Consider the following 18041-nt stretch of genomic DNA (forward strand, 5'->3'; position numbering starts at 1 on the left):
TTAAGCCATAGGCAACGTAGAAGCTTCTGATTAATAATCTTTTCTGTACTGAAGGAATCTTGATATTTGAAAGTGATCATAAGACATTTCAGATCACTTCACCAAGGAACTCTTTTGTGAATTAGTAACCACAATCTTTGAATAACCCAGGCGAATGCTGCTGAGGCTGGCTCCTCCAGACTGTCCACAAAGAGTACTTCATAGAATCAACCAGATTGGAAGAGATCTCCAAGATCATCCAGTCCAACCTAGCACCCAGCCCTGTCCAATCAGCTAGACCATGGCACTAAGTGCCTCAGCCAGTCTCTTCTTGAACACCTCCAGGGATGGTAACTTCAGCACCTCCCTGGGCAGCCCATTCCAATGCCAATCACTCTCTCTGGCAGGAACTTCCTCCTAACATCCAGCCTAGACCTCCCCTGGCACAACTTGAGACTCTGTCCTCTTGTTCTGTTGCTGGTTGCCTGTGAGAAGAGACCAACATCCACCTGGCTACAACCTCCCTTCAGGTAGTTACAGACAGCAATGAGGTCACCCCTGAGCCTTTACTGAAATACAGGAAAGAAAGCAATAAACAGGATCGTAAACACCCAAGTCCTTGCCCTACCAATCAAAACACATCTGAGTCCTGCTCATGTATCTCCAGTGTACTTGCAGTTAAGGCTACAAGAGCAGAACTCTCTGCTGCTTCAGCAGGAGGACTCACATCAGATCTTTAGGCTTGACTGCTCAAGCCAGGCTCTGTGCAGAATAGAAGTGAGGCTGTGTCTTGACATGCAACAACTAAACATCTGCAGGATCAGGGCTTTGACCTTCGAGTGAAAACCAGCACCACCTAACTAAATACATCTGTGGGTTTCTGCAAGAAGCCATGGTACTGAGAAGCCAATCAAAGCTAATGGATACAAGAACAAAGAAAGGAGAAAACAGAGGCAGTGATAGAAAATCAAATCCTCAGCTTCCATAATTCCCACTGAAGCAGAGGGGACACATGGCAGTGAGACAGAACTTCATCTACTGCTGATAGCTCTGTACAAGTTCAAATAAATGAATCATGGCATCAGTTTTTAGTAAATTGATATATACTTTATTATGCACAAGAGACCAAGATGACATGACACTGTGGTTATCAAAAACTGTACAACTGTGCATTTCCACAAGACTAAAATACAGGATTTAATATGAAACACAAATGGGGTGTTCAAACTGGCCACAGGTATTAGCAAATGATTTTTTCCCGTTCTTTGATTTTAAAAACCATCTAGGCATTTGGATTTTAAAAGAATGGCACTTGTTGATTTGAAGGCAAAAATACTGTGTTTGGAACTGTTAGGAACACGGCAGTGAGGATCTGTGAGCATCCATGAACATCCCCACAAATGACTAACAACAACAGGGCAGAACAGTCACCTCGACATGAAGGACTGGCAGCACAACCAACAGTACAGTCTTCTTGGGGAGTATGAGGTAGATACATAACAGACAGAATAGTACATACAGGAGAGAAAGGGTTAGAAAAGGGCAGGGGGAAGGTTACAATCATCAGCATTTACAGACATATTGCAAAGTCCATTTCCACGTGGGAAATGGTACAAAAATAGCCTAACACGGATCTGGCTTCTGGAAACATGAACATAGTAATGTCCAAAATCAAATGCTGTAGAAGGTATAATCAGTTATTAGACAAGGCGTGACACAATGAGCAGTCTACTCTGGAGTTTAAGTATGTTATTAGTATCTTTTAAAAGTCAGACTGTGTCCCTTGTAAGCCAAAATCTAATATAAGAAGCTCCTTTACAGTGGATTCCATCATGCTGAAACTTACCAAGTCCATCCCTCTAAAACCCTGCTTTAAAGCACTCCACTGCAGCAGAAGCATCTTGCTGGCCTTCCACAGGTACCTGCCATGGCAAGTCCAGCACAGCAAGACCAGGTTTTATAGAGGTGGGAACCAGTGGCTTTGCAGTTCAGGAACTTGCCACACCACACTCAGAAAGCTGCTGTAGAGAAGAACGGCAGCTGTAAGAGTAGAAAGCTGCTGTAGAGAAGAACGGCAGCTGTAAGAGTAGAGCTCACAGGTGTGTCAGTGCTCTGAACTGCAGGCAGCTAAGCAGCTGCTGGAAGGTACTACACATTTCTTTCTTAAAGCTGTTAACTGGGAATGCCCAAGTTTGGTGTTCTCTCTCTCTTTCTTTACTGGAACAGAAGTGACAGTTCCAGTTGCTAAGTAATCACGTGCAGTTTTGGTAACTTCCCACAGACAATTAATTCAGATTGCTTAAAGATTTCTGAGTGCACCAAGTTCATTTAAAACGTATTTAAAACACAACTCAACAAATTGAATCTTTGATCTTTTTATATATATATATATTTTTTTTTTTTTTTTTTGGTTTATCCAACAGTAAATATAAAAATCTGTAAGTTCTTTTAAAATTAGAGTAATTTTTTGGTAAAAAAAAAACAAACATTGATAATGCAGCATGTTTCTCAAAAATATACAATTATCTATCTTACATAAAAGTTTTCAACCTGTCCATCCCGACAACCCAATCTAATACTTCCTATAAGAATCTACTTAATAAAACATCTGAGGAAGGGAGGGATTAAAACAGGGGGGAAATTTACAATATGTCAATTTCACAGTAATTAAAATTAAACATTTCATATAGAGTAACTTACATTGAACTAAGGCATTTAAATATATCTTTATACAGAAATTTAATGTAGTAAAATATAGCTATGATTGAACTTAGAGACTCTAGTCTTCTTTGAAGACATCTTTAAAGATTTCATACATAGAATATGCTTATGCAATACATTCTGCTGAAGGTTAGGCAAAGCGCTTTCTTTTCAACCACACAGGTAGCACATTCATCCTCCCAACACCTCGTCACAGAGCCAATCCTGCACACCCTTAAGCGCATGGATAACTACGCTTATGCGAGGATCCCGCCAGTGCTACCAGGGCAACCCATGGGCCTGGTAACATGGAACACTCTTCACATGAGTGACTCTATAGGTGACTCTGAGAACAGCCATAATGTGTAGAGTGAGTATGTGCTTGTGCTAGCAAGGACCAGCCAGTAGTTATTCATCTGCATAAACATCTGCAGGATTAGTAACAGATTCGATTTAAAGCGAGCAATATTCCACCTGATCCTGGGCACCTACATCAGTTGCCTATCTCGCACTTTGACCAGCCTGGCATCGGCAAGGCACAAGTGTAGAATCAGCAAAAGAAACCTGCAGCTCAGAGTTCAGAGCAGATTATAACTCTAGTGTAATGAATCCTCTTCTCTTCTTGCAGAAGATGGGGTGACCTTCACTAAAATTAACGCAGGACGCTCATTGTTAGAGGAAAACAATGCTCAATGTTTTTCCTCAGAGGAGAAGAATCAGTAGAACACATCACAATTTACAAAGTGGCAACAAAACAGTCAAACAAATTATACATCAAAAGTGTCCTTTCATTTGGCATCAATTTCTATGTCGAGACGTGGCACTGACACTAAAAAAGTACTGTGACAATTATTGCCTTTCTGCCATTCCCACATTCCAACACTACTTTGGGACTACCCAGCTGCAACGTTCACACAATAGTTTGACACAAGCAACTGCACATCTGAAAAGAACAGCTTCATTTTGATAGGCAGTATCCTGCACAAACAACAGGCTCTACTGTACATTCTTTCTGCCCTCAAAACTACCTCTTATTTCAAAGAGACTTTGTGCTAGGTGATTGGTTCTAATCTTTTAGCTTTTTTATCTCCTCTATCTTCCTATTATAAGCTGAAGAGAGACAGTTTTGTTTGCTGGTTTTAGGGTTGTTTGGGCTGGGGTGGGGTTTTTGTTGTTGTTTTCTGAGGGTTTTGTTTGTTGGTTTAAAATAGATGTATGCATTATGTATTTTATATACGGAAGGCACACTGAGCTAACTTCCCAGTTGTTAAAGTGGTAAGTCAAGCTCTCTATACTTAGCTATACATCTATTTGCATAGAACTCTTGCCATTAAAAGGTACACACACCTATCTATGTTAGTGCATACAAGTGTTATTTGTCTTAATAGGTGTATGTGCCTGTATTTGGTATAGTAGATGTAATAAAAATACATCTCTTTAATAAGAGCTTTGGCCCAGAGAACAAGGAGGGGAATGTTAAGAGTGTGTTCTTCTCCAATTAGCAAACCAACACATGTTAAAACAAAAATACCTGAACAAACCTGAAGCTGAAAACACAACCGGAAAGCAAATGAGATGCTGTAGCCATAAGCTTAACAAAACAAAGGTTACTCAAAACTGGCTAAACATAGCTGAAGTAATAAAATGTTAATAACCAAAGAGGTCTGACCTTGAGTCTTTCTTGCTTATTGTGCTAGTTTGAAGCTAGCTAGAATAGAAATAGAAATCCTTTGACCTACGTTGGTCTTTTTCCTGCTTATCTTGTTGAATTCCCTCGATGAATACCTTGTGTCAATGAGACGGTTTAGGGAAACAGAAACTAAGTCACACAGACAAAGCAGCATTTTTCCACACTGGCACAGATTTCACATTGAGGGCCCAAGGGCCCCTAGAAGAAGGTTGCAGTACTGTAAAATTAGTAGCTTTGTCACATGTAGCATAACATGCTCTGGATGATCCAACAGGCTGTGCTTACCCATGCAGTGTGTGCAGGTATACACACTCACACGTACAGTGGCTTCTTCCCCCAAAGAAAATCAGTCCTTTTTTTGTTTGTTTTCCCTGTAGAAAAATTCCTCCTTTTTTTCTTTTTCCAAAAGCAACCAAACCAATCCTTTTAACTTAAAAAAGCTGATGTCCACACACAATCCTGTGAACCTACGCACTCCCGTGTTGCTCCTCGACTGCGCTCCCGCCGGAGTTAGGTTGCACTGCTGCTGGAGCAGGGGGTGCTCTGCGTGCTGCCAATGCTGTGCGCGGCACTGCTGTTCTCCGAGGCTGGCGGCGACGTGGGGACCTGCTGTCTTGCCACTGCTTCCCCTGTGGGAAAGGGGAGAGAAAAAGTGGGGTCAAGAGAAGGGAAATGGAAAATGCTGATTGTCTTAGAAAACAACAATACGTTCCTTCCCTCTCTTCCTCTTCCAGTGATTTATATTTCCACACAACGTCTATCTTGGGAGGCAGACCTCAGAGAACTGTTGAAAATGTCACCGGACTTTGGCACCTGAGCATTGCTATATGCACACAGGGAAAATAATCTGCTGCGTTCTTAAGCACTTGAGAAGCAGCTGACAGTAACTGCCAGGATAGACACTGTCCATTTTCTGTTGTGAGCTGTCACTCACATGGGTCCCATATCCTAGAATCAGTCACGGTTGGAAGGGACCACAAGGATCATCTAGTTCCAACCCCCCTGCCATGGGCAGGGACAGCCTACCCTAGATCAGGCTGCCCACAGCCTCATCCAGCCTGGCCTTAAACACTTCCAAGCAATGGGGTCTCAACCACCACTCTGGGCAACCCATTCCAGCCTCTCACCACTCTCATGCTGAACAACTTCCTCCTCATGTCCACTCTGAATCTCCCCAACTCCAGTTTTGCTCCATTCCCCCTAGTCCTGTCACTTCCTGAGAGCCTAAAAAGTCCCTCCCCAAGCTTTTTTGTAGGCCCCCTTCAGATACTGGCAGGCCACAAGAAGGTCACCTGGGAGCCTCCTCTTCTGTAGACTGAGCAGCCCCAACTCTTTCATTTGAGTGATCCCACATGACCCAGACTATAGCTTTGCTGTTTCGTGGAAAGCGGTAAACAAAATGCAGGCATCACTACTAAAAGTGGAGCTGAAGACAGTGCTCTTCAGTCAGCTGAATACCACATATCCTGAGGCATGGCTAGTTTTCTTCATGTAGAGAAACAACAGGCTACCCTGCAAGCTTGAGTTAATATCATCATGCAAGAAGTTCCCCTATAGCTAAGGCTTATCATTTATAGTGAAAATAAGTCCTGTAATTTCTGTTAATTGTTTACTGACAGTAAATTAAAAACCCTTTGTTACTTGGATTGCCAAATTAAACAGCAGGCATTAAATCTAGATTTATGGTTCCTGATAAAACCTAAGATTTTTGTCTGCTCTCTCCACACTTGTAGCTGGGATCCTCTGGAAAAAAAAAATATATATATATCCTAGCACAGAAGTAAAAATTATGTGTTATGTAAATGCCAAAATGGTCATGAGGCCACGTTAGAAACCTTAATTCTGGCATTTTTAAATTGCAGCACTCGGATCTGCAACCTTAGCAAAACAGGGCACTGTAGCTGCCCCCTCCCTTGAGCTCATCTCTCAGGATGTGAACCTCTGACCTCAGTACAGTAACAGCGACAGACTGCTGCTGCTGCTTGAGCTCCGGACCAACCGTGGCAGCCAGCTCCTAGCAAAGGAGCAAGAGGGAAATGTTTTGCAGGACCATGGGCTAGAAATGCTGGGGGAGAAAAATGTGAAAAAATATATACTCAAAGGCTGGTACAGCTCCTGCCTGACACAGCTGCAGTGATGCACATCTCCTGCTTCACATTGCCCAACGTCTGCAGAGTCCTACTGCTCTTCCCTGCTCAGGATTTTGTAGAGCTCGCATGCTTCAGTGACGGGGTGAAGGCCGGAGGCACAGCCTGCATCCAGAGGGTTATTACGGAGCAGGGATGAGCCAGCTTCCTCCCACGGGAGCTGCTCTGGCACATCCCCATGCCCTGTGCGCCGCTGCCCAACTGCCAGAGTCCCGAGCTCCTCAGGAATGCGCCTGCGGAGGAAGTGTGCCTTTAACACTTGGTGTCTCAGGCCAGAAAACCTGCAGGCTGCTCTGCCTTCGGAAGTCTGCTACGAACGAGGGAGATCGGAGGCTTTCTCACAGCAGAGGCTGCAAGTGCTCTCTGTAATGGAAACCAGCAGGTTTGCTGCTAGCTCACGCTGCAGCCACAGCTGTAAGCGCACGAAAGGCCCCGCGACGCAGAGCTCTTGCCTTACATCCCACTGCTCTAGGCACAGGGAGGAAAGGAGGGACTGGACAGGACAAAACCACAACGAACGCAACCACATGCTCCAGGAGGCCAGATAAATGTTTAAAAAGAGAGCGAGGACCTCACTTCTGAATTCAGCACTCACTCCAAAAGTTACTCTTGCAAGAGATTTTAGTTCTGTTTTACCCAGTGTAAGAAATCACTACGGAGTTTGTCTGCCAGCAGCAGATTTCTGCTCGCATGCAGCAAGTCAGAGTTTACCTCCAGTCACCTGCAAAGTTTCGTCTCTAACTTGCAGTAGAACGGCACTTTGCAAGCCACCAGAGTAAATGGTATCAAATCAAAGTCTGTGTCACCATGCTATAAAAGCTCTCCTGAGCCTTGGATGCCTTCCCCTCCCAACTTGCTCCCTCCTCCTCCTCCGTTGTTTGTGTACAAGTATCCCTTCCTTTTGTGCTACAGGATATCTTTATAAAGGCAGTGAGGCAAACTGCCTCTCATTAAAACAAAACAAGCTCACACGTCATAAAGCAGCCAGGAGGTGAACCCCAACCCTCGGCAGCAGAGGAGAAGCTGCTCCGGCTGCTCTGCTCCCCCGATGGGGCCCCCAGCCCCCGCGCCCTCCCTCCTGCTCTCCCTGCAGCGCCGCTGTCACCCGTTATACAGACCGCACGATTACACATAGCTTTGCCTCAGACTCGCACGGCAACGCAAGCTGGATGCTTTTAACCAGAAATTCACTTACAAACTAAACAGATGCTAGTTTTACTCAACGGCAAAGTGACAAGCACGGTGCTGGAGTCCCCAGGCGAGCCCAATAGCTCACTCTACTCCTGCTGCCTCCTCAGGCAAACATCTCAGGAGGAACCTTCCCTTCCTGTGGGATGGGAGCCCCTGCCCCTCCACTGTGCCCCTGCAGCACTCCATTTCTAGAGCACGATCAGCAGGCTGATACACCACAATCACTTGTTGAACAATAACCAATTCTTGATGCCCTCAAGGCAATAAAAACCCCTGTCACAGTGACGCTATGAACAGTCTAACAACTACATCTGGACCGACTGATTTTCCCTGTGTTTTATTTCCTCAACGCCTAGCTAACCCTAGTCTTTTTTCCAAAGAACATTCACTAAAGGGATGTAAAGAGATGTAAACTATCACCGTGAGAGGCATTCCCCATCCGTCTTTTGTGTAAACAGCTTCATATACCTCACGTTACCGAACCAGGACTACTCAAAATGGACATGTCTCATCCATTGACAGTAAACAAGCTTTTACCCATCTGAATGCAACAACATGCACTTCATTATTCACACTTAGGAAAGCTGCCAGTTGTACTCCCTGTCCAGGAAGTCTGAATGTTTGCTTTTCTATCTGCATTTGCCAAATATAATTGGTTGCTATGTCAGTTTATTTTAAATCGGATCCCATAAAACAAGAGAGCAGTGGGGGAGGAGGGATGCTTTCAACTTCTCAGATTTTGGAACATTTTATCCTCTTAACTTGCAAGACTGCCTAGAGGATGAAGTGGCTGATGTTCTCTGTAACACAGCTGACTTGGTTTAGCAGTCTTGTTTAAGAGGACTCGTGCTTCTGCTTGTGCCTTCCTAAACATAGTGAATGACTGCTATGAAGGCAGGTATTACACTGGTAGATATTTATATGGTTAATTTGGAAGGGTTTCTGCATCCATGCACACACTACGAGTTTTGTTGTTTTGTAAACTGGGTTGTGGCAAACCTCTGCTGCTTTCCCTTTGGTCTTGGGTTCTCTCTGGGCAGGACCAGCACCACTGTGGAAAGATTTCAGCCACCTTTCATGTCCTTAACTGACTGGAAAAGAGATCAACAGTAGAGACTCCTTTTGCAGGAGAGCCAGCTACTATTCTTCCTCTCTTGCTATAGTCCTAGCTTCATCTTTCACTTCTCTTACTACTGGTGTATTTTAGGACAACTGTACTCCATGTTGAATTGTTTCAGAGAATCTAGAGTACCCCAAAGCACAACTTTGATGCTTTGGCAGGAATTTTTCATTACTGAAATTAGCAAAAGACTCACATGACAGAAACTCAACACAATAATTCCTGTTCAATATTTAGAAATGAAATTCTGCTTAGTTCTTTTCTGTTACCAGTTGTTTCAGGTTTTCCTGTTAATGGCCTATCAAGATGGACAAAAGAACTCATTCATAATAAAGTTTCCTCTATGCTAGAATAAGTCTGCCAATAGAGTCATCCTCATAAGAGCATACTGGCAAACAGAATCACAGATCAGTCAGGGTTGGGACCACAAGGATCATCTAGTTCCAAGCCCTTTGCCATGGGCAGGGACACTTTACCCTAGATCAGGCTGCCCACAGCCTCATCCAGCCTGACCTTAAACACCTCAACCATCTCCCTGAGCAAACCATTCCAGGCTCTCACCACTCTCATGCTCAACAACTTCCTCCTAACGTCCAGGCTGAATCTCCCCACCTCCAGCTTTGCTCCATTCCCCCATGTCCTGTCACTCCCTCATAGCCTAAAAGTCCTTCCCTGGCTTTTTTTGTAGGCCTCTTTCAGATATTGGAAGGCCACAAGAAGGTCACCCCAGAGCCTCCTCTTCCCCAGACTGAACAGCCCCAACTCTTTCCATCTATCCTCATAGGAGAGGTGCTCCAGCCCTCTGAGCATCCTCATGGCCCTTCTCTGGACACACTCCAGCATCTCCACATCGCTCTTGGAATAGGGCTCCAGAACTGGGTGCAGTACTCCACGTGAGGCCTCACGAGAGCGCAGTAGAGGGGGAGAATCACCTCCGTCGACCTGCTGGCCACACTTCTCCTGATGCAGCCCAGGATCTGGTTGGCTTTCTGGACTGCAAGTGCACCTTTTTACTATCCACAAAAATGCGCTCTTCTGCTCTGTTTCACATAGCACTGCAGCACAAACTTCACGTCCCAAGCTACCATTCTCCACCAGCAGCTTCTGTTTGCGCTCTGAGTATCACCAAAACACATTCTTAGAATGAACTTGTGTTTTCCAGTCTTTGGCCTAAACCATGCATTAGAAACCCAGTGGTACTTGCAACAAAGTGTGATATCTCCAAACATAATTCAGGAATGCATGTAGCCAGGTGGGGGTTGGTCTCTTCTGCCAGGCAAATAGCAACAGAACAAGGGGACACAGTCTCAAGCGGCGCCAGGGGAGGTCTAGGCTGGATGTTAGGAGGAAGTTCTTCACAGGGAGAGTGATTTGCCATTGGAATGGGCTGCCCAGGGAGGTGGTGGAGGCACCATCCCTGGAGGTGTTGAAGAAAAGACTGGATGAGGCACTTAGCACCATGGTCTAGTTGACCAGACAGGGCTGGGTGCAGGTTGGACTGGATGATCTTGGAGGTCTCTTCCAACCTGATTGATTCTATGATTCTATGAATTCGTTCATAACAAAAGGCACCCACTCTGTAGATGAAATTAGATGAAATTTAGCTTGTTTTTGTTTTTCCTACTAATCTTAAGAAAACTCTGCAGCCAGCTCTAAAATGTTTCCACTATGGATGGATTATCTCATCAACCACAGCAGTCATCCTCTAGGAGACTGTGAAGGCCAGAGCCTTCACTGCACTCTGCTCCAATTTCTGCTTTGTACATATAAGAAACTAGGCACAGAAACAAAAAGACAACATAGGTTCATTAGGCTCGAGGTGAGGAGAAAGTTCTTCACTGAGAGAGTGATTGGATACTGGAATGGGCTGCCCCGGGAGGTGGTGGAGTCGCCGTCCCTGGAGCAAGATTGGACATGGCACTTGGTGCCATGGTCTAGCCTTGAGCTCTGTGGTAAAGGGTTGGACTTGATGATCTATGAGGTCTCTTCCAACCCTGATGATACTGTGAAAATCAGAACCAGATTAACTTCCTAGTACTTCTTATCATTGCTGAGATTCTCTGATCTCAAATTACAATGACCCCTTCATTTCTTCTCATTTACTACTTTTCATCTGGCCTTTTTCTCCACTTACTTTCATTTCTCTAACACCAAACCAGAGCAGCTTGTCTGTAGTCACTACAGGTCATGTACTGGGTTAATTTAATTCTTTTTAGTGGGGTTGGTCTAAGTCTTGTTGTTGCTAAAGGATTTCTCATATTGGCTCCACGGTGTTTCTTGACTACTGACATGCAACATGTGTCCAGAGATGGTTCTGCACACAAGCAGAGATTGAAATTCCACAACTGCAAGACTAATGATACTAATTTAACAACTGCTTGTGAATAAAGGCCACCTCTTTGGAAACTGCCATCCTAGCTCACACACTGGTTAATTGAAACTGCAATTAATTCTCCCCCACCATGTTTCAGTAGTATACAAGGCAGGACTACACTATTTATACATATTATCACCACTTTTAAACTTTCCACATTTGCCTCAATTCCAAACAAGGAAGTTTCATACACAGCTGATGCATTGAGAAGTATTAAACTGCTTATACAAAGTTGTACTGCCAACTGGAAAAATAACCCCACAGGGTTCTTCTTCTTCTTTTTTTTTCCAAATTAACATAAGCTCTTGGGTCATAATATTTACATAAGCTCTGATCTGACAGGGACAGATTTTCCCTCCTAAATAACTTCCATGAGGTTTTAGATGTTGAAAAATCCCTGGAGTGGGCCACAGAATTTCAGTGCTCCAGAGCTGCACAGGTTTGGAATAATTGACCTCAATTTCTCTCCGTCTCCAAGAGATCTTGGCAATGTCTTGCAAGATCAAAAGTGGAACTAGTTGAGAGTCCAGCATGCTGTAAGGATGCTAAAATACCCCATAATCCACAAGCACTCAAGGTCAGGTGCTGCAAATCAAGATCCCCCCTCCCCATTATTGTTCAGCATTTGGTTCACCAACAGAATCGTAAAATCAACCAGGTTGGAAGAGACTTCCAAGATCATCCAGTCCAAGCTAGCACCCAGCTCTAGCCAATCAACTAAATGCCTCAACCAGGCTCTTCTTCAACACCTCCAGGGACACTGACTCCACCACCTCCCTGGGCAGCCCATTCCAGCGGCAAATCACTCTCTCTGCCAACAACTTCCTCCTAACATCCAGCTTATATGTCCCCCAGCACAACTTGAGGCTGTGTCCCCTTGTTCTGTTGCTGGTTGCCTGGCAGAAGAGACCAACCCCCACCTGGCTACAGCCTCCCTTCAGGTAGTTGTAGACAGCAACGAGGTCACTCCTGAGTCTTCTCTTCTTCAGGCTAAACACCCCTAGCTCCCTCAGCCTCTCCTCACAGGGTCTGTGTTCCAGGCCCCTCACCAGCTTTATCACCTTTCTCTGGACACATTCAAGTACCTCAACATCTCTCTTGAATTGAGGAGCCCAGAACTAGAGACAGTACTCAAGATGTGGCCTGACCAGTGTTGAGTACAGGGGAAGAATAACCTCTCCTGTCCTGATGGCCACACTGTTCCTGGTCCAGGCCTCTTTCTCATCTTCCATTACAGTACTGTATTTCTGCTAACTTAGTTTAGTATGGAAAAAGACCCCATCTGAGGAGATAATGAAAAACTATCTATGCATAAGGGCTGCAACAATTCAGGCACATTCCTGCTTATCTTGTTGGATACAATTATGTGAGATTACATATGACTTCTACCAAATTAATCTAACAGTTGAAGAATGGAGGAATAATTAATCAAGGCAAAATTTTTATGTAAATCAAGGCCCAAGAAACAGTTTCAAGTCTAGTTATATTCAGAATATATCTACATAAATAAAGCACTCCCTTATCCACTTGGCCCACTCCTTGTACTGGTCACATATTCCCAGTTATCATCAGCCCAACTTAGTAACTGCAATAAAAACAACTTAAAAAGGAGTATGGGAACCAAAAGGGATCCATTTACTTGAATGTTAACTAGGTTTGAAATGCAACTAATGATGATTCACAAGCCAGGAATATGCAGTTTGCCTCATGCCTCATGTGAGTTTTCAGGATTTATGTTTAAAATTATTTGAGCAAAATTTAAATCCTGTTCATAATGCATCACCACCTCCCTTCAGGGAAGATCAAGTTCCAATCTGCTGATACACACCAAGGGGCTCAGAGGAGGAGCTGCTGTAAAATGTACAGGGTTAACCCTCCTGGGGGAGTGGTCTTGACTCCTCCCCAGGTGGTGGGTCTAAACACTACCAGGTGTGGTGGTTAGCCCACTCCCACTTCATGTCTAAGATCCATAATAGCAGGGGACCTCCTGTTTGCTTGCTCTTGCTCCCTGCCTCCCTGCTTACCAGCATCACCATCCATTTTCCTGCTGCTATTTAGTTTTACCACGTGGCCACCACCCACGAGGCAGACAAACCATTGCCATCAATCTGGTTCTATTTACATATTTTGTACCTTGTTTTCCCTTCCCTGTACCTTTGTAACTTCCCTACCTCATATACCTTTTATTTATTGTTAAACTTTTCTTCTTTCAACTTCCAAATCAGAGTGAGATTATTTATTTGGATGTGCTTACCTTTCCTCTCTCTACATCTAATTCCTTTTCTTTGGGAAAGAAGGGGGAGGAGGGAAAGGCATCCTATAAATTGTTATTGGTTCTACCAACTTGTGCTAGTTTGAAGCTAGCTAGAATGCTTTGGTGAGAAGAACTAGATCATAGGCTGTGAAAGGAAAACAATGGTGATGTCTACTCCCCTCAGAGTCTTGCTGGAGAAGAAAGGAAAACATTAGATAACACTGTTGCCATTTTGTCTCTCTCTCTGCCTTGGGCATCTGACTGAGCTGCATCTCTCTAACACACCCTCCACTCACCTTTGCTTCTTAACCTCTTGGCCGAACCTCCATTCTTCCTTGGGACTGGGGTAAGGTTGAAAGGGGCAGGGGGAAGGTGCAGGGGTGGTTGAGAGCCCCTCCTGGGGACTCAGGTTTCTGGGAGGGGAGTTGTGTATTATCTTTTACTTTGTATATAACTGTATATACTGTAAATAGGTGCTTGTATATTGTGCTAGCTGTAAATAAACAGCTTCATTTATATACCCAGAATCTGGGTATTTCTAAAGTGTGGGGGGGCAGGGAGCACCCAAACCATCACACAACTATATTTGAGTCTCTGGGAAACTTAAATTAGAACCGAGTCAAAACCACCCTAGTTAAAGAACAGAGAGCAAGGAAAAAAAGTCCAGGGCAGCCACTACTAGCCACACCTCCCCTTTTCCTCTCATCATGCAAGAATTCAGCTGCGTTTCCCGAGGTGTGATCTGCAGAGAGGCCTGTAGGAGCCCTGCTGCTTACCTGTGTGCGAGTAGATAAACCAGAGCGCTCCTGTGAGCAGGGCTCCGATGACAAATGCTGCGAAGGCGATGCCCACGACAGTCAGCGTGTCCAGACCGTAGAACACAGCTACAAAGGTAAACACACAGAACAGGGAGGTTTTATTTTCAGTAGCACTTTACAGAAATTCACCCTGTAAACCTCTCATGGAAAAGAGTTTGTTTTTTGAATTCACAGCTAACAAAGTGCTATTTTGAAGAACAGAGTAGCAGCTTTGCATCGAGGAAATAGAAGCGGCGATGCTTTCAGAGATTGGCTTTGGTCCAACCAAATGTTCCACATCACAAAGCAAAACCCCAGCTCAGCACACCCAAATCTGGAAAAAGTTGCAAGATGAAAGCATTTTAAGTTGGCTGCTAATAACTTGCTTTCAATTAAATGCCCATTTATCTTAAAAATGTGTTTAAAGAGGGCTGAGATTTTGGGCAAAAGATGCTTGTCCCTTTAAATGCCTCAACGTTCAAGCAAACTTTCCCCCCGTATCTCCTGCAAGTTTGGTCTGAAATCTAGGTGGAGAACGGAACTGCTCTTAAGAGGGAAGAGAGGCCAGCAAGAAGTCAGCAAAAAACGTAAATAGAAACAATTGTTTTTCACATTTGGCAATGCTTTCAACAACTGAAATTAATTCCAGAACACAAAAATAGAACCACACACACACACAAATCACTTTCCAGGGGAGAGGCCCTTTGCAGTACATTTCAAGGGTAACAGCAAATGATTCCTAAATGTATTGCACCCCAATGTTAACCATCCACACAGAGAAACTGTCAGCTTGTCTTTTTTTCCCTTTCTGGTGATTAGCAATATTAAAAATAATTAATAATCACTCTTCTAGCAATCCCATGGGGAAATTTCCTCTTACAAAACTGATCTCTAGGTTCAGTGTTTTTGATGTTTTAGTGTGGATAAAATGGCTTTGACTAGTGAGTAACATTTTACTGACTAAGCTGGCCAGGAAAAGAGCTGACTGGATCAGTTCTGAAAACACAACCAACACCCTCACTTTACATGTTCCTCCATCCACCAGATATCCCTATGGACATCCCCCAGCCCAACAGCTTCTGAAATCCTCAGGGCCATTCCGCTTCTGACAAATGCCTTCTCTAGCAGTTCCTTTTGGCAAGGCCCCTAGGACTCACTTCTGGGTGCCTGCAAGCAACTTTTCATGTACATCACCTGACAGATAGTGGCTTAGAAGGTTTTTCTCCCATTTCTTCTATGAGGCTTTTTCTGATTCTTTAGGCCACATTTGTTCATTTTAAATGCAAACAGAAAAGATGCTGCTAGACTCAACTGCTGTTTGGGTTTTTTTTTCCCCACAAGTCCTCTCCTCTTAAGAGAAAATTTAATGAAGAGGAGAAAGTCACATGGAGGTTGAAGTGGCAGAACCATAATTTGTCATTCCTAATGCTATTCTGAGCTCATTTAGTCCCAAAGACATAGGGACAAAAGCAGAGGAAAAGAAACGATCTTTGCACTTCCTCTTTTAATCTTCCCTTTTCTCCATTCATTCCTGGTTTTAGCTACAAATCACCTTGACTTTCCTTGACTGTCTTGTAATGCTGCTCCTCTCCTTTTCTTCCCTTTCTGGGGCAATAACTATCCCTGGTTAATTCATTACACCAACAAAGAGATAAATCCATGAGGTCAGTGATTTCACCTGCAGCATGAGCTCCAAGTGCTGGTGCCAGAGTACCTGGGGATGTGGGCAGCTGCAATGTAGGGCACACGAAGCAGGAGACAGGAGCTCCATAAGAAGGCATTGCTGCCAAAACCCTAGTATTGGGAAGCAGTGGCCTCAGCAAAGAAGGGGAAAACAACACATACACAAATGAACCTGCTAAGGGTGAAGCTCTCAGCGGTGTTTTCCACCCATTCAGAAGGTCTCTCTACATGCTGCTTGGAATATCTCAATTAGTAATACAGTCAGAATTCTGCTCCGTCCCAGAATTCTAACACAAACACACACAAAAAACTTGAAAATCATTTTCTTCATTGATCTAATACTTTCTAGATGAAAAGAGATTGGTTTAAGAGTTACTTACGTGGCTGTCTCACGTTTGGCTTTGGAAGGGCAGGATCTAATTTTCCAAACAACAACAAAACAAAACAGAAACCACAAAACATTAATCAGACAGAGTTCCACATACGCTCTACAAACTATGCAAGCAACCTTCAGGATTAAGACATGAACTGTAAATTCTACACACCAGGAACTTGAGGAAAACTGGCCTGAACTCAATAATCTTTCTCAGCTCAGAAAAATTCTATCTGGATATTGATCACTCCTTGGGGGAACAGATCTGCAGTATACTTCATGCATCATATATTCTGCTGGCAAGTACACTGCAGCCTTTCCCATCCAGACGTCACTGAGTCTGACCCACAGTGGTTAGCCCTGTATGGAGCTCTCAAAAGAGCAAAGATTGCAAAGGCTGTTGTAAGGTGATTAGATTCATCTAACTACACACTAATCACAGCCTGATAAATTACAAACAAAAAAATGAAAACCAAACATTGGCTATCACTTGTATAGAGAAGTCAGTATCATGGCATGGTACACACTGCTTTGTCCAGATTGCAGGAGTGTGTGTTGATCCACACAATATCCTGAGTCCTGTTTGGTGCTCTGCCTTGGAAGTTGGGTGTCTTGTGAGTTTTTGTTTGTTTTTTACTGCATTTAGGAAATAAAAGATCGTAGCTAGCATATCAAAGCTATTATTCTTGGCAAAGGCATAAATGGTATCATCATTATCAGCATGTAACAGAAAGAAACAAGTAAACATACGTTTAAAAATGAAGAATTTTCCCTTCTTTAGCCTATATGGATTCTCTCATCTTTCTCCAAGAATGCCATCTCAAGCAAGAGAGCCAGAGATTCTGGCTTCAGATCCAAGGACCTGTTTGGTTAGCTGCAGTTTGTTTCTAGATTGTCCATTAACCTAGAGATCTCATTTAAATTCTGACGTATCTGCCCATGTTCAGTGCAACAGCTATAAAAGGATTTGATAAGACAGTAACCCAATACTTAGTTTTGTATCTTTAGCAACTGAAAAAAAATAGTTTTACTACTATGTAAACATAGCCCTTCAGAATTTCTTAGATTGGAAAAGACTTTCAAGATCATTGAGTCCAATCATTAGTTTCACACTGCCAAGTCCTTGACTAAACCAAATCCCTCCGCACAACATCTAATCACTATGAATTGCTCTGGTTGGAAAGGACCACCGGGAACATCCAGTCCAACCTTCATCCCAGCATCCTTCATCACTAGACCACAGCCTCAAGCACCACATCCACTCTTTTTTAAACACCTCCAGGGACTCAAAAATACTGAAAATAAATATATCTCAAGTATTCTTAAACCAAAACTATGCTCCTAACTTCTAAAATCTAAATGTCAACACTAAAGTGCCAGCAATATGCTGTAAAATCAATAGACTCTGAGATATAATGTGCCTGTGATATCAAAAAAACCTGTATCATTCTTAAACTGCATTACTGTCACTTGTTCTAACCCATGAGTATCTCTTCTAGATCACTCATCAGACTGGTAGGAAACAGGTGGACACAGTCGCAGGAAACAGGGGAGCGTTTAGAGGGGAGTGTGTGCATGCATTGCTTTGCTGCAAGTGTCAAGCATGCATAACAGTGTCTAATTGAATGTGGGATTTGTGAGGAAGGCTGGACTGAAATCAGAGTACTGAACAGCACATACGTGGGTAAGGGCACTATCAGATTGTCCAAACACTCCACTAGCATATCCCAAGT

The 18041-nt window shown here is 43.7% G+C and overlaps 1 protein-coding gene across 3 annotated transcripts in view; it reads right to left on the minus strand.

The window, feature by feature from the left end:
* Positions 1 to 1064: 1064 nt before the first annotated feature.
* The window catches only part of TGFBR3 (transforming growth factor beta receptor 3), a 146760-nt gene continuing 129783 nt past the window's right edge, over positions 1065 to 18041 (minus strand). For 2 of the 3 annotated variants that reach the window (XM_064147988.1, XM_064147987.1), the window contains exons 15-17: positions 16316 to 16351; positions 14232 to 14339; positions 1065 to 4998 (exon numbers count right to left, since the gene is read on the minus strand). In XM_064147988.1, coding sequence (XP_064004058.1) covers positions 4880 to 4998; positions 14232 to 14339; positions 16316 to 16351 — 263 coding nt within the window. In that variant the 3' untranslated portion in view covers positions 1065 to 4879. Of the gene's footprint in view, positions 4999 to 14231; positions 14340 to 14383; positions 14587 to 16315; positions 16352 to 18041 lie in introns of those variants that run through there. The other variant, XM_064147989.1, reaches the window with a different exon arrangement.

This window comes from Pogoniulus pusillus, chromosome 8 (assembly GCF_015220805.1).
Source record: "Pogoniulus pusillus isolate bPogPus1 chromosome 8, bPogPus1.pri, whole genome shotgun sequence".
NCBI classification, from domain to species: Eukaryota; Metazoa; Chordata; class Aves; order Piciformes; family Lybiidae; genus Pogoniulus; species Pogoniulus pusillus.